Source organism: Lichenostomus cassidix, chromosome 2 (genome assembly GCF_008360975.1).
Source record: "Lichenostomus cassidix isolate B80296 chromosome 2, HeHo_3.0, whole genome shotgun sequence".
NCBI lineage: Eukaryota > Metazoa > Chordata > Aves > Passeriformes > Meliphagidae > Lichenostomus > Lichenostomus cassidix.
Window position 1 is genome coordinate 131,747,911 of NC_139482.1, and position 20,483 is coordinate 131,768,393.

General features: G+C 39.0%; 1 protein-coding gene across 1 annotated transcript; it reads left to right on the forward strand.

Moving 5' to 3' along the window:
• The first annotated feature begins 1,348 nt into the window (after nucleotides 1-1,348).
• On the forward strand, nucleotides 1,349-20,099 carry ATP6V1C1 (ATPase H+ transporting V1 subunit C1). Its single transcript, XM_085053361.1, has 13 exons — nucleotides 1,349-1,480; nucleotides 4,709-4,891; nucleotides 7,038-7,105; nucleotides 8,214-8,299; nucleotides 9,016-9,110; nucleotides 12,866-12,957; nucleotides 14,044-14,142; nucleotides 15,546-15,614; nucleotides 16,339-16,431; nucleotides 16,520-16,613; nucleotides 17,140-17,237; nucleotides 18,406-18,532; nucleotides 19,489-20,099. Exons 2-13 carry the CDS (start codon nucleotides 4,760-4,762, stop codon nucleotides 19,582-19,584), a joined length of 1,149 nt encoding a protein of 382 aa, XP_084909487.1. The 5' UTR covers nucleotides 1,349-1,480; nucleotides 4,709-4,759; the 3' UTR covers nucleotides 19,585-20,099.
• The last annotated feature ends 384 nt before the right edge of the window (nucleotides 20,100-20,483 follow it).

A 20,483-nucleotide genomic window follows, 5' to 3' on the forward strand; every position in this document is an offset into this window, starting at 1 on the left:
CAACTCTTGCCGATTTCAAAAAAGAAAAAAAACAAAAAAACCCAAAAACAACCAACAAAAAACAACCTAAGAAAATTAGGAACAAACCATTTGGTTCCCTAAAACTAGCAAACCAAAATAGTTTGCCTTTTGTGTACAGTTTCTGCTTTCTTCAGATGATGTTGTGAATTAAGATGACAGGCAGTTTCACACAACTTAGCGACTAATAGTGCAATTTCCAACCTGCTCTCTTTCACTCAGCATTTCTACTCTGAGCTGACAAATAGGGTTTGGTGCCAAAATAAACCAGCAATAGTTTCTTCTCAAGTCCGTGTTTTCCCACTGTCACCTGTATGCAAGTGTTCTCTTTTCCCAAGCCCTTTTCTGCAGACTGACAGCAGTAAAGCATTCCAGCACACGTTCCCATAGTTGTGATCCCTGAATTACCACTCTGTTTTCCAGCACGGTGTGTTTTCCCTGATCTGGGCTGATATTTTTCCCTGTTCTGGGCACAGTTGAGGCCACATTTCGAGTGCTGTGCTCAGTACTGGGCTCCTCAGTTCAGGAAGGACATTGAGGTGCTGGAGTGAACCCAGAGAAGGGCTAGGGAGCTGGTGAAGGGTCTGGAGAAGTTCTATCAAGAGCAACTGAAGGAGCTGGGAATGTTTAGCCTGGAGCAGAGGAGGCTCAGGGGTGACCTTATGGTTCTCTCCAACTGCCTGAGAGGAGTTGTAGCCAGGTAGGCCTCTTCTCCCAGGTAACATTCACGAGAACAAGAGGACGAGGCCTCAAACTGTGCCAGAGGTTTAGGTTGGATATTAGGGAGAATTTCTTCACCGGGTGATTAAACACTGGAATGGATTGCCCATGCCCAGGGGGTGGTGGAGTCATCGTCCCCAAAGGTGCTTAAGGAAATACCGGATGCAGCACTCATGCCAGGCTCTGGTTGATGTGGTGCTTCGCATTGGTTGGACTCAATCATCCTAGAGGTCTTTTCCAACCTCAGTGTTCCCTTAACACTGTGATTCTGTGATCTGAGGAAAATCTACTGGCCGCAGCAAGAACAAACACACGCTTTCAACTCCGACCATCCATCTCTGCCCTAAGGGCAGAATCGTACAAAGCCTTCTTGACCCACATCTGCTCCCCTGCGGTACACGGGCCCGCTCTGAGCCACGTGTGGTTTTCACACCAATTCTCTAATCAAGGCCAGATTAATCCGAAATGAGCCGGGCCCAGAGGCAGTCGGTGCCCTGAGGTGCCCGTGGCGGCGGCGTGCCCGGGCGAGCCCCAGCTGCGGGCTGCGCAGGACGAAATCAGCGATGGCGCCGGGGCGGGTCTCGAACCCGCGGCCTCAGCGTGCCCGTCAGTCACTGCGCCATGCGTCACAGCACCTCCTCCCGCCCCTCGCGCCCGGCGCTGCGGCGGCGTCAGCTGACCGCGGGTCACGTGACCCGCCGGCGGGTGAGCGAGCGGCGGCGCCGGGGATGGAGCTGTGACGGTAACGGCGGGGCGGGCCGGGGAGCGGGCCGGGGAGCGGGCCGGGGAGCGGGCCGGGGAAGGCAGCGAGGGAAGGAGGGAAAGAGGGAAAGAAGGAGGGAAGGACGAGTGTCTAGGTTACCCGGGGGGCTACCGCAGCGCCCCGGCCTCCCCCGGCGCCGGGCCGCGCAGGGCCTGCCGTGAAGGGCAGCGCCGGCCGGGCCCGGCGGTCCCGCGGCTCCCAGGGGCTCTGGAGGCCTCGGCGCCGCCAGGCCGCATCTCTGCCGCTGCGGGGTGTTTACCTCGGGGAGGGCCAAGTGACAGCGCGGCCCGGGGAGCCCCGAGCCGGCGGCTGGCGGGCTGTGGGAGCTGACATGTAATCCCTGTGATCCAGGTCAGCGGCTCCGTGGGGAGCGAGGGCAGCGCCCCCCGCTCTCGCTGTCAGCCCCAGATCGCCTCCGCACGAGCGTGGAGATTCCCCGTTGTGAAATCCCCCCGGCTTCCTCGTTGTGGCCGCTTCTGTTTATGAAACGCGAAGGCCAAGCGCCAGAAGTGATTTCTGAAAGCGAGCTTGAAGTAGTGACACTTTGGGGACTTAGTGCTAAGTCACATCAGTACATTGAGCTTTCCTGTTGAGCTAAATAGAAGCAATTGTCCCCTGCTCCTTGCCATGTTGTTTTTGAAAAATGCGATGCAAAATGCCTTAGTTGAGATTCTGTTTTGACGTCACTGTATGTTTTTCCAGGTACAGCCCTGAAAACAGTTGTTCATAGGTTTTATTTTAGCCCGTAGTATCCTGCATGAAAGATTTTTCTTTGGAAATCCATTTTCCCTAATAGCATAGGGATGAAGCAGTGTAATTACAAAAAAGTGCAGGTCATAGAGGTACATGGTGTGAACAACAGTTGTCCATTCTTGTTGCTTATTCTAGGTTTTATTTTTAACACTTGGTATTTCCTGTTTTGTCCTTTGGTTCTCTTCTTTGAATTTCATGGCTTTCATTCTGCAGTGGGTCTGAATGTATTTTTTGTCTGACCAGCATTTGGATCTGTTTTCCTAACCATTCTGTAGCACTTCTCCTTTTTTCACTTCTTGTTTGGTATTCTCCATTGTTTTGATTTCAAGCCCCCTCACGTAAAAGACTTAAAACTCTTCTACAAGGCGTTTTGTTCCCGTGTGTGTATTTGGTAGTACCTCCATTTTACCTGAGATGGGAAATTATGTTCCTTCCTATGGCTATTAGAAATGGAACAGAGCTTCAGGAAAACCAACTATGCAGACAAAAAATGGTGAGGGAGGAAGGGAAGAGAAGGCCAGTGACTTAGTGATTCCTAGGAGCTACAACTGTTCCACCTGTGCCACTTCTGGAAATTTTATACTTACTCTTTAGAGAGTATTGATGTTTGTGGAAAACATGAGAATGCAATGTTCCTTGTGTCTTACTGGGTAGGATTCTGGATTTCTGTGTTATGGCTGCTCTTCTGTCCTTAATGTAGATATTTGCAAATTGCTGCTGCCACAACCTAAACTAGTTTGTTTATCCAACATTTATTCCACAGATTTTTCTTGTCCTAGTCTAGTCAAATCCAGACAAAATTTAAAGCTTAAACACTTTGATTGTGTGTGTGACAGCTATAGCACTGCCTCCCTGAGTAGGTGAAGTTTACTGTAAATTTGGCTATGCCTTTTACAGGGGCAGAGTTCAGTGGAGTGTAGGAAAACCTCTTGTGCACCAAGTTTGGCATATGTTAAGGAAGTAGTCTGAATAAGAGGAAATTTTGTTTTGTTCCAAATTATTGATAATTAGTAGATCTCCTGTGGAAACGCGTTATGTGAGATAGTCCAGTTGGTGCTAAGGAAAGAAGCCCCATAGCATAGTGATAACTGATGTTGTGTGTGTCTGGTCTTGTAAATGCTCTGACTTCCCAAATACCTGTACCTGCCTGGTGGTGCAGTGTCAGACGTGATGGAGTGTGGGGTAGCAAGGGCCTCAATAACTGGCTGTCATCATCTGCTGTAGACAAGGTCCCTTAAGTCCAAGGGGGATGGCTGCTATGCCAGGCTGTGCTTCATGATAGTAAGTTGACAGCTGGTAAACTTCAGCTTTAGGCTTCCTGAGTAGCTGAGCAAAAGAACCAGCAATCAGGCCTTTCTTTAGCTTGCCTGGAATTTAAACACCCTTAATAACTTGCTACCCCTAGAATGAAAACACAGGTGAAGGACCTGTGTGTGTTGTTTTGGGCAAAGTTTGCTACCACGTACTAGTTCTAACAAATACAATGTTTGATTTGTTCTCCCTCAAAAAAATTGAATGCTGTAATCCATGCTCATGAAATGTAGGTTAGTCTCTACTCATTTGAAGCTGCTACAGAAGACATTGCAGGTATCAGAATTTGACATTTATTTTCTGTCAAGGTACACTTCCATTTTGTTCTTCACTCCCTTATTAAAAAATCCAGTAACTCGTAACCAGCTACTTCTGTTTCTTAGTGACAGAAGAACATACATACTCTTAACTTCCCGAGCTTGTCTGCAAAGTAAAACAACATCATTTGTATTTAGTACCCACACTTTCTTGACTAATGCCAGTATGTGTAACCTTATTGATGGTCTGCAGTGATAAGAGAGATCTCAAGACTAGAAAGTGCTGTCCTTTTTGTTGAAATTTTTAGCTGCCAGGAGAACCTTCTTTCCTTGAAAGAATAAACTAGATTTTATTGCATTTAAATAATTTCAGGCATTTACTTATTTTAAAACACTGTTCTAATCTGAAAAGTGATTGGAAAAGATGTCAGAGTTGAAATTTGTTTGTTTTTTCTTTTTTTTTCTCTTATGTGTTCAGAAAAAGTTGTCTGTTGTACAGACATTGGAAAATGTATATAGCTGTGAAAATATAATTTGGGTCTTGTTTTATTTGATTTATTTTCAGTTAGATTGTTTGCTTGTTATTTTTATGTGAAATTACAGTTGAAACGTGCTAATGTTGCAAACTCAGCCCATGTTAACATATGGGATGGGCAGATTAAAAAGACTTTCCCACTGTGTAAATGTGATTTGGGAGATAGGAAAAAATGAATTTGAAACCACATGATAGTCCTGGTAAAATCTCTTACAGTGACTGGACCTGTACTTTAGTAATACGTGCATGAGATAAATATGTGGAATGAGATGCTTTTCTTCAGGCAAAGCTTTGACTGCTGTACTAATGGTAGATATTTTTTTCTTCTTTCCCTTGCTTCCCTTCTACTAGCATCTTGCATTTATCTTCAGAAGCAGAAAACATCGAGATAAAGGCATAAAAATGACCGAGTTTTGGCTGATTTCTGCTCCTGGGGAAAAAACCTGTCAACAGACATGGGAGAAGCTACATGCAGCAACTACAAAAAATAACAATCTTTCTACTAATTCAAAGTTCAATATTCCGGACTTGAAGGTATGTAAACCTCGTGTCATGTCCTAAGAAGCGTGTTTGCTTTGCATCATCTTTGTTTCTCTAGATTAAAAGTTGCAGACATTTTAGGGAGAACAGCTGACTTCTTTCGATGCTTATATGTGGATCTAAGAAATAATTTAGACAACAGTTATCTTTTTTTCTGAGCTTCTAAGTTAGTTGTTCACTCCGTAAGTTTTGAAGGTTCAGCCACCTGTGTTCTTTCAGCTAATAAAGCAGTTTTTCCAAGGATGGTAGTCTGGATTTCATAGTGGTAGCAGTTAGTTGGAGAAGAAAAATGGAAACTTAAGATCTGAGTATTGAGAGTTTCCTTTGACTGTTCTGTTTGGTTTTTTTTTTTTTTTTTGGTTGGGGTTTTTTTGTGTTGGTTCGTTGTTTTTGTGTTTTTTTTCCTTCTGAATTGTCTGCTCCTTTTTGTCTGAGATACAGTGGAAAGGCTCAATTTGAAATACAGGAGTTGATCAAACAGCTGCTCTGCCATTTCTTCATCCAGAAGTAACATTCTTCTGTTAGAGTAGGGGTTTATCTCTGGCTGAGCATTCCAGTGTGACCTGCCAATGTGTTGTGGAAAATGGGAAGAAAACTGTCTGAACTAATCCAGTGGAAGCAAATAGGAACAAAATCTGAAAAAGTAGTTTTTCTCGGTTTAATGCCATCATTGGGATATGGAAAAGTTATGAGCCAGGGTATTTGTTAAGAAAAGGTCTATCCTGATGCCAGAATGTTTCTTGAACAAGAATTTTGAGCTCAGTAGTGAAAGCTCATCAAAGCTTATAAAAATGAGGAAAAAATGCCACTGGTCTTTGTCTACAGAGTGGATCAAATTCGCGTGGCATAATGTGTCATTTTCCTGTGTCTGCTAAGGAGTGAGCCCAGGGCACAAAGTGCTTCAGTGTGCCTTTTAAGAAGATCTTCCAACTGCCATAACTTGTATTCACATTTGGACTGTCCTGAATTAGAATAGGGATTAGAAAAAATGTCTGTCTCCTCCCAGGAGATCCTTGGACATGAGTCAGGCTGGCTTTCAAACTGTAGGGTTCCTACAGCATTTCGAAGAGTTAGCCTTGAAAACTGCCAGGGCCCATTAGGGTTAGAAGTGATTGGTTTTGCTTCTACTCTGCTTCCTAAAAGGGGCAGAAGCTGAATATACCTTATATACTGTGGGATATAGTCTGGCTTCTGTGGACCTGGTGAAACTGTTTAAGGAGTGAGATCCTTTAGTTAAAACTCATTGAAACAATGGTTTAGTCTCCACTGAACAGCAGTCTTATTGCTTAGAGACTTTCTTGTCCTGAGGCTTGTAAGTGAGTAGCTAAAACACGAGCTTCGTTATTCTACTTGTGGGCCATAAAAAGATTGTCATGGAAAGTGCTTTAGTTGTGGTATTTCTTAAGTGATTCTGCTCCTTTCTGCTACAAGGCTAAGCAGAAAAGGAATAATGTGCATTTGAGTGGTCAGATATATAGAAAATAGATGCTACACTACAAATACGTTAAATGTTAATAGCATCTTGGCTAGACAGGAGATTCATTTATGCCCTGTAATATTTCACCAAGAAAAGTGTACTCTAGATACATGAAATTAGGGAAGAAAGTGTTTTCTGGAGGAGAAGGGAAGAGAGAGTGAAAGCTTGTATACAAGCTGGGTATTCTATTACCCCAGATGTAAAAAGTCCAGACTCTTGTTGGTCTGACTGCTGCAGTACTCTTGTGTCATTGCAATTTTCAATGTCTGGGTTGCCTCCAGTGCTGAGATTCCTAATCAGTGAAATTTCGCATTTGATCTAAAGTAGTAAATTAAATGCTGGAGGAACTGCATTATGAAAAATACAGGCAATTCGTAGTGTGGACATTGTTTTAACATGTTTTGGTTGGCTGGATTGCAGGACTGAAACTATGAACCAAACTAGTGAATTAGATATGATCCTGTGGTGCTTTATGGGTGGTATCTTGAACAAATGAAACACAGTATGACTTTGATAAGTCAAGATGTCTGAAATCTTAAGAGTCCAGCATTTTATGTAGTTCTGCAGAGCTACTTGTGGGGGAGATACAGCTTTTATTATTAATTGGTTTTATCTTTCTATGTTGATATACATCTGCTGATGCATTTTGATCTTTGCTTCTAGGTTGGCACACTGGATGTTTTGGTTGGTTTGTCAGATGAGCTGGCTAAACTGGATGCGTTTGTGGAGAGGTAACAGTTTATTTTTACTAGCATGTGAAGTATTGGAATAATAATGTGATGGTTTGCTGAGTCCTAATAATGCACAGGTTATTCTCAGCATTTTTTGTATCGTGGTGGTCCTCTGCAGGCAGTCAGCAAGCTAAGATGTCAGAAAGTTAAGATGCTGGTTTTCACAGCATCTGTTCTTGAAAAAAGAAAAACAATCTGAACTTCTTATGGAATAATGGGACATTATGCATTGATGAAGGATGGTTCTCCCTATGGTAGTGCTGTATGCTGCTAAGTCCTGGAGAATTGTTAAGAACTGAGCTTGACAACTGCAGGAAGTGGTGATGAAGTGAAATAAAAGCTTGTTCTTTTAGCAGGAGTACTGTTTACACACTTGGAGAAAGTGACTAGTTATTTCATAGTCCATAGAAATGCTTTAACAATATTAATATTAAAATGCAAAACCTATTCATTTTGAAGGAACTAATGGCCTTTTGAAAGTGATTTTGAGCAAAAGTAGCAAACTTTCACATAACCAGAATTCATGGAACCATCCTCTGTTTCAAGGAGAGACTCTTAAGTAGATACTTTTCAATAGAGAAGGAAACTATTTGGCCTGGCACACGTGAATAATCTTATACATGGCTTTTCCAGTTAGGAAGGCAGGTCTTGAGTGTCAGATAGCATTGTCAGGGTTGCCTTGTGTTTGGTTTGGATTACGGATGATTTCTGCCTCACAATATTTCTAGAAACGGGTTAGAATTTTGAAAGTATAGTAGACTTCAAAAAAGGTTTTGCAATATAGTGACATTGCACTTGAAGTCAACACCAAGTGAGGGAGCTTCTCACCTTGTTGAGAAGTGATGAGTAGCAACACTAGAAACCATTTTAAATTTAAAGTTGTGGAATACTTCTGAGAAGTTGGTGTCCTTCAGATACTGAGCCCCGCTTGTGCTCTTGGAAAGCTTGCATGTAGAGCAGTCATCATTGTCCTTGTTTAAATGAGTCACTTTTGATCCCGTCTCAGGCAATTTAAAATCAGTTTTATGAATGGTGTTTCTCAAATGGCAGGTTTGGTTTTTTTGTTGGGTTTTTTTTTTCCAATATATCTTTATCTTTCATTTTTCAGTGTTGTAAAGAAGGTGGCCCAGTATATGGCTGATGTTCTAGAAGACAGTAAAGATAAAGTTCAGGAGAATCTTCTGGCTAATGGAGGTAAAGTGTTAACCATGATATCCTAATGTATCCTAAAAATGTAGAAGGGAGGGCAATGATCCTGAAACTTACTGAAGTACAAGGAAGTCAAGTGCAAGGGGGGCTGCACCTGGGTCAGGGCAACCCTCAGAATCAGTACAGGTGGGAGATGAATGGATCAAGAGCAGCCCTGCTGAGAAGGACTTGGGGGAGCCAGTGTGCATTTATTTCAGTAAAGAGCTGCACTTTTCTCTGAAGCAGTATTTTATTTTTGAAGCCATTTAATAGAATTTAATACAGCTTGTATTGATGAAAGAGTGGCTAATATGAGTGGATAAGGGCTTGGAGTAGTGTCTTTCATAGACAACTTTACAAAACAGTCACTTCAGGTGAGCCACATGGTCATTGCTGCCTTTTTTGCCATCATAACCTTCCCTCTTCCCACCCACTTTTCACACACAGCAAAAAATAGTTGCTCTCATCTGTTGTTCTCTAACCATGCTTGACTTGGTAGTAAAAATAATTTAGGGTCTACAGAGGTAGAGAAACTAATATCTGAAGGCAGAGGTCATGGATAATTTACAACTTGTTTATTTTCAAATTTCTTAAGCAACAGGGTCTACACGTGAGAAGGTCCACAGTCTGTTACAGTTCTCTTCTGTTACAGCACTTCTACATGGAATATAAGACATTAGTCTTTTTATTGTCTGTCTCACCAAAGTTCCTTACAATTTTAGTTGACTTGGTCACCTATATAACACGGTTCCAGTGGGATATGGCCAAATACCCAATCAAGCAATCCTTGAAGAATATTTCAGAAATTATTGCAAAGGTAAGGTCATTTGTTTTATAAAACTTCCCTATCTGAACTTGAGATATTTATGCACAAAACTTGCTTGCGAAGCTATTTGTCTGTTTTAGCCAGCTAATAATAGTAGTGAACCTTGTAGCAGTTAGTAACCAAAGAAATCCATTAGGGTGTGGATAGGATTTGCAGAGTGCTCCCTGAAGGCCATCATGCTGTCTTTGCTGATTTTGGTTTCCTAGGATCACTGAGTTAACAAATAAGTAGCCAGCAAATGATGTTTAAATTTAATTGCTGTACTAGCATATTATTTGTCTGATGTTCTTAAACCTTGTGGGCTGTTAGCAGTGAACCAGGGAACGAACTTACATTCTGAAAGCTGTGGCACTCAGTTGTGAAGGGAGAAATAAGCCTTCATTGTTAGATGTCAAGACAGCTCGTTTGAGAGTTGTCGTGTGTTTTCGTCATCTTTGCTTTGGCAAAGTGTTTCATACATGGAGGATTTCATTTGCTTTGTACTTGCTTGTGAGCCTAGACAGGGTCCTCAGCAGTGACTGACTGATTCAGACAGGGTGAGAGTTCTCTGTAAGAAGCCCTTTCTTTAATATCTTCCCAGCCTCTTCAGGTTTTTTCCCTTCCCTGTTTTCTGTAATGTGCAGACTGGCTCTTGGAACTGCCTGTGTCACTAAATGGAAATACATAACCTGGAAAAAAGAAGCAGCTCTTCTGGGTACCTATAGAGATAGTCTTTGGTGATGGATATGTAGGGATTATAATGGGGTTGGGATGGGGGTAAGTGCTGGCAGACTTGTGCTTTGCTATAGCTGCAGATTTCTGAAACTATTACATTAATCGTTTTGCAGAGATTACAAAATTTTAATATATGGTACAAAGCTGACTGAGAATGCAATTAGCACTTTCATTTTTGATATTTTCTTTGGAACCATCACTGTGTCTTAAATTGATTTCACTAATTATATTTAGTAAATGTTCCTGGAAAACATCTGCAGTGTGGCCTTTTGTTGAAGGATGACTGGCTGTCTTATGGCTCTGAAGATTTGCACATTAAAAATATTTCACAGATATAAAATAATAATCTTAGTGTCTGACACTACTTTAGTATGTATTTGCTTCTTCAGAAGGAGATATCAAAATGAAGCATTGAACTTTTTACAGCTGTCATAGTACAGTACTTTTTGCAGCAATTAAATTTGTTGAAAAAGAAACAAAGGGCATGAAGAGATATACCTCTTATTGAAAATTATCAGGGATTCAGTGCATGTTATTGTGTCCTGGAGTTTGCTAGTTAAATAATCTGCTTGCAACAAAGTTGTACTCCAGAACCTGAACTTTAACTGTCTTACATTCCTTATCTACTCTAGGGACCTCATTGAGCTATTAGGTTGGATAGTAAATGCAGAGAAACAGGTCTGCTGGAGTTCAGCCTGAGTAATCCTGTTGAGAGTTTCCATTTCTCTTTGTGTTTAGCAATACTTGTATTCTATAGGGACAGGTTCAGGGACACCTATGCCATAAATCAGCTTTCAAATAGTTTATAAAATGTTTTCAACTGTGAGCCACAGATGTATGTCCATAAAGCAAAGAAGGAAGATAACTGAAGATGCCTCATGTTTTTCTAAAAATAACCCCTAGGAGATTGTATCATGGGATTTGAAGCAGTTCTGTCCCAAGGCAAAGAGAGTCCTGACAAAGATAAAATCTTCATGTTAATCACATGCCAAAGTAAAGATACAGGAAAATTGATAGATCTACATTAATTAAAATCTGTGAAGCCTCTTGATATGTTGATGTTAAATAATTTGAAAAGCTTGTCAAATCATGTGAGAGTACTTTTCCTGTATGGTTTTATATCATCCTCAGTCACTAAGGCTGCAGATTCTGATGTCTGCCAAAATGAGTAATGGCAATTGCAGGGGGGAGTTTGTCAGTTGAGAAGAAATTACAGCAGTGTTGGAAACCTTTAAAATAAAATGAAATCTGCTGAAACTATTCATCAAGTTTTTTCAGATTTTAACTTTCAGAAGCTTTGTGAACCCCACTGTCACAGAAGACTTTGGAGATGGCATCTGTGCTATGTGAGAGCCGTCACTTAATCAAATCATTCTTTGAATTTGAAATTAGTCATCAAACTTATACAAGGAGACAACCTTGATATTCTTAGTGCCTTAGTCCAACCTTTTCAGCAGCCCAGGCATCCACTGAAGTGCAGCAGCTCAGTTGTGTGGCTACAAGAAGACACTCGTGTATTGCCAATGACTGCATAAATGGTTTAAATATTCCAGCTACTAGTACAAAGAACAACACTGGGAGAGCTTGAGCTCTACCTTAGTCAGACCCAACACACTGGGATTGCTCTGTGTAGAAATAGGCTCCCTATGTTAGATTGGCACTTTCTTTAGCAATACCATGAATGCCTCCTTTTGCAGTGACCTTTGTGAGTTATTCACCAATTCTGCTCCCAAAAGGAAGTTTGTATTGTTGCTTCATTTGGCAATTTTATAAAAAATTATTTTCAAGATCTCTGTTATATTGAGGTTTGTAGTTCTGCATCTCTAATATTCAATAGAAAGCAAAATGGTTGTTGTTTACAGTAAACTCCAGTAAATGCAGCAGTAACAGGTTTTTGTCTAAGCAGTCATCTTTTAAAAGACTACTGACTCTACAAATGAGAGCAATTAGAGTATTGCCAATTAGGAAATGGTGAATGGAATTGGTTTGTAAAAGCAGTGTTTGGTATTGATGTTTCTTGGGTTTTGTCATCAAGTAGTGCATAGTTAGACTGTTGTTGCAAGTCTTGATGCTTGGGAAAGAGGGGAAGATTGTTAGTCTGGGGAAACGCTGAAATGCACAAAGGTGCTAGCTTAATATCTTCTGATTAATTTTTCCCCCTAATGCTGTCTTCTAGCTGTGAAAAAAAAGGTGTTAGCGTTACTTCTTGTAGTATAAAAAATTTGTGAAGGTATATGCCTTGTGTGACACATACTGAAATGTTCTGCATGCTTTGCTAAAGGCTGTATCAGTCAAAGGATATAAATAGCCTTAAGTACTCATCGGTTTAATTTTGTCATTTTCAGAGTATTTTGTCTAAAGCACTGCTGTATCTGAATAGTGCAAGCTGTTAATGTGTTTCCAGATTCTCTGCCAGAAACTACCAGAATGTTCAGGCTTTTGATGACATCCTGCTACAGTCAAGCCAACTTAGGTGTTACCATAAACAAGGTCACTATTTAATTAAGCGACCTTGCTTTAAGATTTATTTTGTGGAAACAAATCATATTGGCATCTCCAAGCTGAAGTGTTTTATGCAAACAAAATGTTTTGTCAGTGGTCTAAATCTGTATAAAGGGAGAGTCCCTTGAATGTGTTCAGTAACTTGTCTCTGGGAGTTTTAATATGCTTGTACCTCCATACTACAGTGAGGAGGCAGTAGGCAGCATTATAATGCCACACTGACACTGTGCCACGTTTTTTCAGTGACCCAGCTGTTACTGAGTACATTGATTTTAAAACACTTCCTTGTAATGGGTGCACACTAATAAGAGTATGGTTGGCTGTTTAAGCTGTACTGAAGTGCTTCATTTGTTTTTTGTTCTTCCACTTACTGCCAAGTTATCTAGCTGGAAATGAATAATTTTTGGTAATCATGCTAATTAAGCCATCCTTCTCAAATCCATCCTCCACAATTATTTGAGCAGCAGTGGCAAGCTGAACATAAGTTCTGTTCTAGTTCTTTAGACAGTTCCCTTTCTTTTTATTTTTAGGGAGTAAACCAGATTGACAATGATCTAAAAGCAAGAGCCTCGGCATACAATAACCTGAAAGGGAATCTTCAGAATTTGGAAAGAAAGAATGCGTAAGTTGTATTATTTTTTGCTAATGTAGCACAGGACATTATCTAAGCACAAAAACTTAATGAAATGTGGAGTGATACCGGCTCTAAGCTTAATGTATTTTTGAGATGTTTATCAATTTTGAAGAGCAGCTGTCATAAAAGGAAGTTTATTACTGGCTGACTGGTTGGTGTTGACTTACTTGTGACTGAAAAGTTAAGAAATCACAAACCCATGTACAAATAGCATAAATTCTGGAACTTTTGAGAGGAGCTTGCTGTTTCTGGTGTGTAATGCTTCTGCTTAGGTGTCTTGTCTAAACAAGGAAATCTTTCCTTCACTCCAACTTAACTGGTTTTCTTCCCTCAGAATTTACCAGCAGAGGCAGCTGTTGTGTACACGCAGATAATAAATTAAACAAGGACTGCGTGTTGTCTTGTCACGTACATGTGATGATTATCTGAGATACAGTTGAGGTACAGTAGTTGTCCTGTACAAATGTGGTTGATTAATTTGTGTGATCCCTGCCATTACAGTGAATGGCACAAGCCTGCTGGCTGATTCAGAATCATGGGTCATGCCAATGACAGTATGTGACAAGCTGTTTTAGGAGTGAGCCATAAGTTCTGTGCTAAGTCATGGCAGTTTGTCAGCTGAACCCCATTAAATCTATGTACATTCTTGGTCTTTTATGAATATGAGGAAATATACTGCTTTAAGTTTTTATTGATGTTCTGTATGTAGGTCTGTATTAGGTTATTTATAACTCTGAGGCTCCATATACTAGAACCCACAGTTAATGGTTTTAATGGTGGTTTAAAATGTGGTTTTAAATAACTTTTAAAAAGGGAAATAGGGCACTTAAACGTGTGACGTATTTGGAATATGGAAATGATGCACAGCAGTGGAGCTACTGATAAAACTTTCAGTGACTTTGGACAGTGAAACATAAAACACATATAAGGACATTTTGTTTGCTCTGCAAATAGCAATTGTGTAGGTAAAATGTATTTTTGAGAATGCTGTATTATCAAGCACTGGAAACTGCTATCCAGACAAATTCAATTCTTAAACATGTAATTGTTCTGGCTGTCTTTGTTTCTCTGCAGGGGAAGCTTGCTAACCAGAAGTCTTGCTGATATTGTAAAGAAAGAGGACTTTGTACTTGATTCAGAATATTTGGTCACGTTATTAGTGATTGTACCAAAGTAAGTTTATTCATCCTAAGAGCAGAATACAATAAGAAATAGAAATCAAATGATAGATCTTACAACCCTATAATACTGTAAGAATGTCATCTGAATTTACTTGGGGCTTTCCTGGATGAGCAAACAGAAATGTTTAGATGCTCAGGAGAGACAAATGAGCCTCTGTGTCTGCATTCCTTTGTTCACAAAAGCTCTTCTTAAGGACTGCTGAGTGCTCATGAATTTCTTGAAGAAACTGGAGATTTGATTTATGTCTCTTATCCAGTGTTTGCTATGACTAGTCATGTTCCAGATGGTATCCTTATAAAAATAAGTGCTGAGTAAAAACATGACTTGTTTTACATTAGAAGGCTTAATCATAAAATTATCCTGGTTAGGAGTATACCAACTTTCACCACTTAATGAATTAAGTGAACTCTTTACTGCTTTGCTCTGCACGTTTTCAGATTGACTGAACACTTGATTTTTTTTTTTTTTTTTTAAACTTAACTAAGTCTCTGCCAGTGGAACCCTGCTTATGCCATGTCGAATGCTTGCCAGAGGAACAGGCTATTCTTATTTGAAATGTTTAAACAACACACCATATTTTGCCCTGGCCAAGAAAAGTGGGGATACAGATGCCCCCAAAACTCTTGTAAAATAAGAAAATGGCCCTAGACTGTCTTTCTGAAGCTGGGACTGAAGAAAGGTTCTAACTTAAGAAAAGCCCACTGGCTCTCTTTATCACAGGAAACATTAGAGTCTGTCACATGTCAAACTCTGGTGAAGGAAAAACAGCTCTGCAGTGGCTTTAGCATAAAGCAGGTGTTTAGTATATCTCAGCTCTTAGTTTTCTTTTCCTTTGACTTGTTTTTGATGTTGAAAGAATGGAATCTCTTCATAACTGACTACAGAAAGGCAGGGCTTCTAAAATTCCCAGTCCTTAATAAAATATGGAGTGACACAGGCTCTAAGCTTAATGTATTTTTACACTAAGGCAAGTGTAGGACTCTTGGGAACCTGTTTATAATTGTGGAAAAAGTACTCCTATTAGTAACTCAAAAGAGCAGAGTTGCATGAGGAATTTCTGATCAACCTCAACAGTTGGTCCCCTGAGATCTGTACTTAATGATGAATGATTTAATTAAATAGTTCTTTGATTTAAAGAATGTTACACTTTTAAACTGATGCGAAGACTGAAAATATGTTACTTTTGCTATTGCTATAGTTTATTTATCAATAATTATAAAAACAGCATGAGGAGACTAGAATGTTTCTTGAGTCTTGAGTATTTCTGGCAACTACACCTGAGTTGGAAGATGTGATGATTAAATGTCTTTACCTTTTTAAAAAAAACCCTTGATCCATTAATATCAGATTTCGTTCAGTGCTAAAAGTCTAAACATAACCTGTGTATTCTCTAGGTTAAATTATAATGACTGGGTTAAGCAGTATGAAACACTAGCAGAGATGGTTGTACCACGTTCCAGCAAGTAAGTTGTGAAACGCTAAATCTCATATTCACGTGTTGTGTTTTAGGAGTACTCTTTATCTAGAGTGGCTTTGAATTTTAAAGATTGGTCAAAAACTTGTCAAAATGTCTAGCTTTATGTCTTTATCTGATCAAATCTGATTAGATAATTGGGTAAATATTCAAATGAACTCTAGGGTTAACAAAGTTATCAAACTTATGTGAGAAGAGTAAGATAATTGAAAAGTTAATCTAGTTCTGGTCAGATATATTCAGCTTCAAGCTGTGGCTTGGTGGAGATAAGAAACAAATACTGACTGCTGGTCTGTAAGCTTTAGATCTGTATTCAGAGGACTTGAAGCAAGTTGTATGTACTCTTTGAAAGCTGCTAAAGAATGAAGAACCTGAAGTGTAGGTGGTTTTGTTGTTGCAAAGAAAGGTAGCTTGTCTCTGGGTTGTTATCAAGCTGGTGGTTGGTGCTGTGATGGGCAAGACTGAGGACTTTAAACCACTTTAGCAATCTTGTAACCACATGGAGGATAAAGTCTACATGAAGATTTTTTTTTAAGAGCAGTGAGTTGTATTTTGTATGAGGTGCTTAATTTGGGAACTAAATCCTGTGTAATTACTTACATTTATGTCCTTGCCTTGTAGCAATAAAGTACAACTTGTGATGCTGTATGACTGATCTGTGCTGTCTTGAACCTTATTAATTCTGACACTTGGTTTGTTTTCTTTCTGTGTAGTGTACTCTTTGAGGACCAAGACAGTTACCTTTGTAATGTTACCTTGTTCAGGAAGGCAGTGGATGACTTCAAGCACAAAGCCAGAGAATATAAGTAAGGCTTATTTTGTGTGCATTCTGTCTCTCATGCTTTGAAGGATCTCTAGATAGGCACTTTTGATTTTATTCACTTCCAAATGCAGATTTTTGGTCCGTGACTTCCAGTACAATGAAGAAGAAATGAAAGCTGATAAAGAAGAAATGAATAGACTGTCAACTGACAAGAAGAAACAGTTTGTAAGTCTTTATAAACTGGTCACTTTAGAAATGTAAGACATCTAAAACTTGTTATTGCTACCTAAAAGTTTCATGAAGTTGTGATTCGGAGAAAACATTGTAAGGATGACATGATGTAGCCAGCCTGCCACCCAGCTAATGTGCTCTGGGATAATTGAATTTCCTGCAGCCTGAGTGCTCCTCATTGCATTGAACCAAGGACTGGTATTGCAGCTGATGATGTTTGAAGTCTGGAAATGGACAAGTGTTTGAATTACATAATCAAATATACTAAAATAATCTTTAATATAGTTAGCTCATGACAGTTGAGATGGGGAACTGAAGAGACAATGGGAAGTCTCATTAAATTTCTCTTTACTTAGTATCAAAACACTCTTGAGCCATTATGTCCATAGTGAACTCTGTCTTTAACTTGTCTTTATTATCATGGTACAGATACTGAGTAGCTGCTCAAACATGCATAATGGGCTGAATCTTTTTCTGATGTTTGAAAAGCCTAATTTTTTTTCCCTCTTCTCTTTCACAGGGGCCTCTGGTTCGGTGGCTGAAAGTTAATTTCAGTGAAGCTTTCATTGCATGGATTCATGTGAAAGCATTACGTGTTTTTGTTGAATCTGTTTTAAGGTAATGAGGCAGATTTGAATAGTGATTTTCTTCCTAGACTTGGTAAGAATTTACATCTAGCTTGGATTTACCAGCTGAGGCATGTGAATGCTGCCCTTCTGGTAAGGAGAAAACAAGAAGTAGGGCAGTAAGAATAGCTGGTAGCAATAGCTCTTGTTGCCACTTGTGAAATATTTGAGGTAGATAGTGGTGTATCTTCCCCTTGGATAGTCTTTTCACTAGTGCTTTAGAAGTTACAGATACTCTGTAAGTAGCAGGAAGACATATTTGCTGATTTTTAGCTTACTTTGTGAGCTACTTGTAACAAGAATTAACTAGATATTCTATTCAAGTGGGAAATAGGAATAGTTCAAAATAAAAAGTATTTGGGCTTTCAGTAACATAGTTTGGCATAATGAAATTTATGCTTTTTCTTTAAGACCAGGGCTTCTGTAGTCTAAAGACTTTCAAGACTTGTCATCTAAACTTTTCAATATTAAACCACTCAATATCCTAACTAGAAAATTTCTCTGCTTTTTTTCTTCATGACTATCCACAAGTGTAGTTACTAGTCAAGAGCAGCTGTAGTTGTTCTGCAAAGGAAGAACCTTTTTTTTTATAGTCTTAGAGGTTCCTACCATAGTCAGCAGAGGGAAAGGTGGTGGTTTTTTAGCCTTTTTGCGAAGTTGTCATAAAGGAGAATAACAGAGGAGAAAAAGAAAACAAATCACTTTAACTTGTATTTATGCTACCATGGACTTATTTTGGAGACAAAACGTGAGTAAAGAAGAAAGCTGAACTTGATTGGAATGTTGGCAACTGTTTCCACGCTCCTAGAAAGAAGGATTAAGTAGAGACTACATTGTCCACCAAGTGGCATAAGCAAAGTAAACTAATGGAGTGTTCAAAATTTAGTCTGAGAGTTCAGGTAACACTGAGAATTATACTAAATACTCAAGGATTTAGAATTATTTTAAAAGTATTTAAGTTTCTGTTTTGTTATTTTAAACTTGTAGTTCTACTTTTTTGATGCCTTATGAATGTAGATATGGAATGATTTTGCAAAAATGGAAATAGGCAGAAGTTCCTCTTCAGAAATAGGATTCTTTCTCAAAATAAAATTCTGTTTTGAAATATGAAAGAAGGTTTATTTCAGCATTTCCATAGTTTTCTACTTTGCCTTCCTCAGGTATGGTTTGCCAGTTAACTTCCAGGCAATGCTACTTCAGCCTAATAAGAAAACAATGAAGAAACTGAGGGAGGTTCTGTATGACTTATATAAACATCTTGACAGCAGTGCAGCAGCTATCATTGATGTAAGTATTTTTGTAAGTGCTCCTCCCCTTCAATACCAGATTTAATCTGTTTAAACAAGCAAAAAGTCTATTGGCAATATTAAAAAGCTATACCTGTGCATATTCTTCGTTTTCTCCTAGTACAGACAATTTTGTCTCCTTACAAAAATGCTGCTTCTATTTTACACTTTTGCAAGGCAGATGGTGTTTAAAGTTGCAACCAATACATTTGAAGAGCCATCTGGTTTAAAAGTCACATGTGATTTCTTACTGTATTCTTTGCTACTACTGATGGAAAGATACAGACTGCAAGTTAGCATAGTAGTCCTCTGCTGAAGAAGGCTGAATCATTGTCAAAATGGAATCAGCCTTTCCATCTGTAGAGATCTCATTTTCATGTTTAAAACTGGTTTGTTGGGAGGCTTATTCTACTAATTAGTTTTGTACTGAGAACCAGTGATTTTCGTAGTTAGAGATTAACTAAAGATACCATGAGTTTAGCTGAATTAAAAAATATTCTTAACATTATATTGAATGTAATGTGTTTCCAGGCTTTTTTGTGGAAAGAGGATGTGAGACAGCTTAGGTGCAAATTAAAGATGCTGAACTTCATGTAACTTCCTGGATCATTCAGCATAACTTCCTTTGACATTCTTATCAGAAACTGACAGTGCTTAGATGTAGTAAAACATAGGTGTTGTAATGATGGTGTGTTTGCTATAGCAATGGATATGAATTATTGATACAGAACTACTTAGATTTTGAAAAAGCACTTTGTATTTAATTTTGAAAAATAGTGTTAGTCATTTGTCAAAGTTCTAACTTTATTTGTTGTTTAAACAGTCACTTGAATGTGAAAATTTAGGCTTGAAGTCTTACCTGGCCTATTTGCTTCTAAAACATATTAATGTATTATCTACTTCTGAATAGGAGTCTGAATTGTAAGAGTATAACTACTTTCACAACTTTATTTGCAGGCAACTATGGATATTCCAGGCTTAAACCTCAGCCAACAGGAGTACTACCCATATGTGTACTACAAGATCGATTGTAATTTGCTGGAATTTAAGTAAAAGTTCCCTAACATGACAATCTTCTCAGTGTTGATGTAAACAAACAGAAGTGAGGTTGAAGTACAGTAATACTTTTAACATTCTACTAATCATATGCTTGCTTCTTATGTTAGGTGAATTGAACACACTGTGGTCCATCTCTAGACATCTTCTTTTTAAAGAACAGTGTAGGTAATCAGCTTTTAATCGACTATGTCTGTATATGTATATTGAGAGAATTGAAGTATTTATAAACAGAGTGATTTATTTAAGGAAAAGCTTATCCCTCTTTCATATGGTGGTCTGTGTTAATTCCATTTACCATTGTTTATAAAAAAAACTTGTTTACAGAAGACTAGTGTAAATGTTCATGGCCATTTTGTTAATTTGATTTAGTAGATACAACTGTGTTAACGTTGTTGAACTGTGATGTAAAGTATGTAAAATTGGTATGAAATCGTGCTTTCTGAATGGTTTAAAATTACAATTGATGCACTGTAAACGCAGGGAAAAATAAATATACCTGTGCAAACGTGTCACTTTCTTGTATCGCATAAAATTGCAGATACTTGTGTCTAAACTGAGGCAATGTATGAAGTCTTTAACAGTGCTGCATCCTGCATGCACTGGTACAGAAATGCAATTGGCTTCAGCACAAGTACTTCTAAGAGATGCAGGAGTTAATTTTGCTTGGTGCAGAAATGCCCAAGTATATTGTTTGGCCACCACACCTATGTGTGAATGTTTTGCATGTTTATATCTTTGTGACTCTAAAGAAAAGATGTGAGACAGGTACTGGGAAGATGGTGGCAAGCTGGGGTGCTAACAATCTAGGCTGAGCTGGGATTTTTTGATTATTCCTTTTTCTTTTCAATCAGTTGAAGCTTGAGACTATTTTATGACTTTGAATACCATGCTAT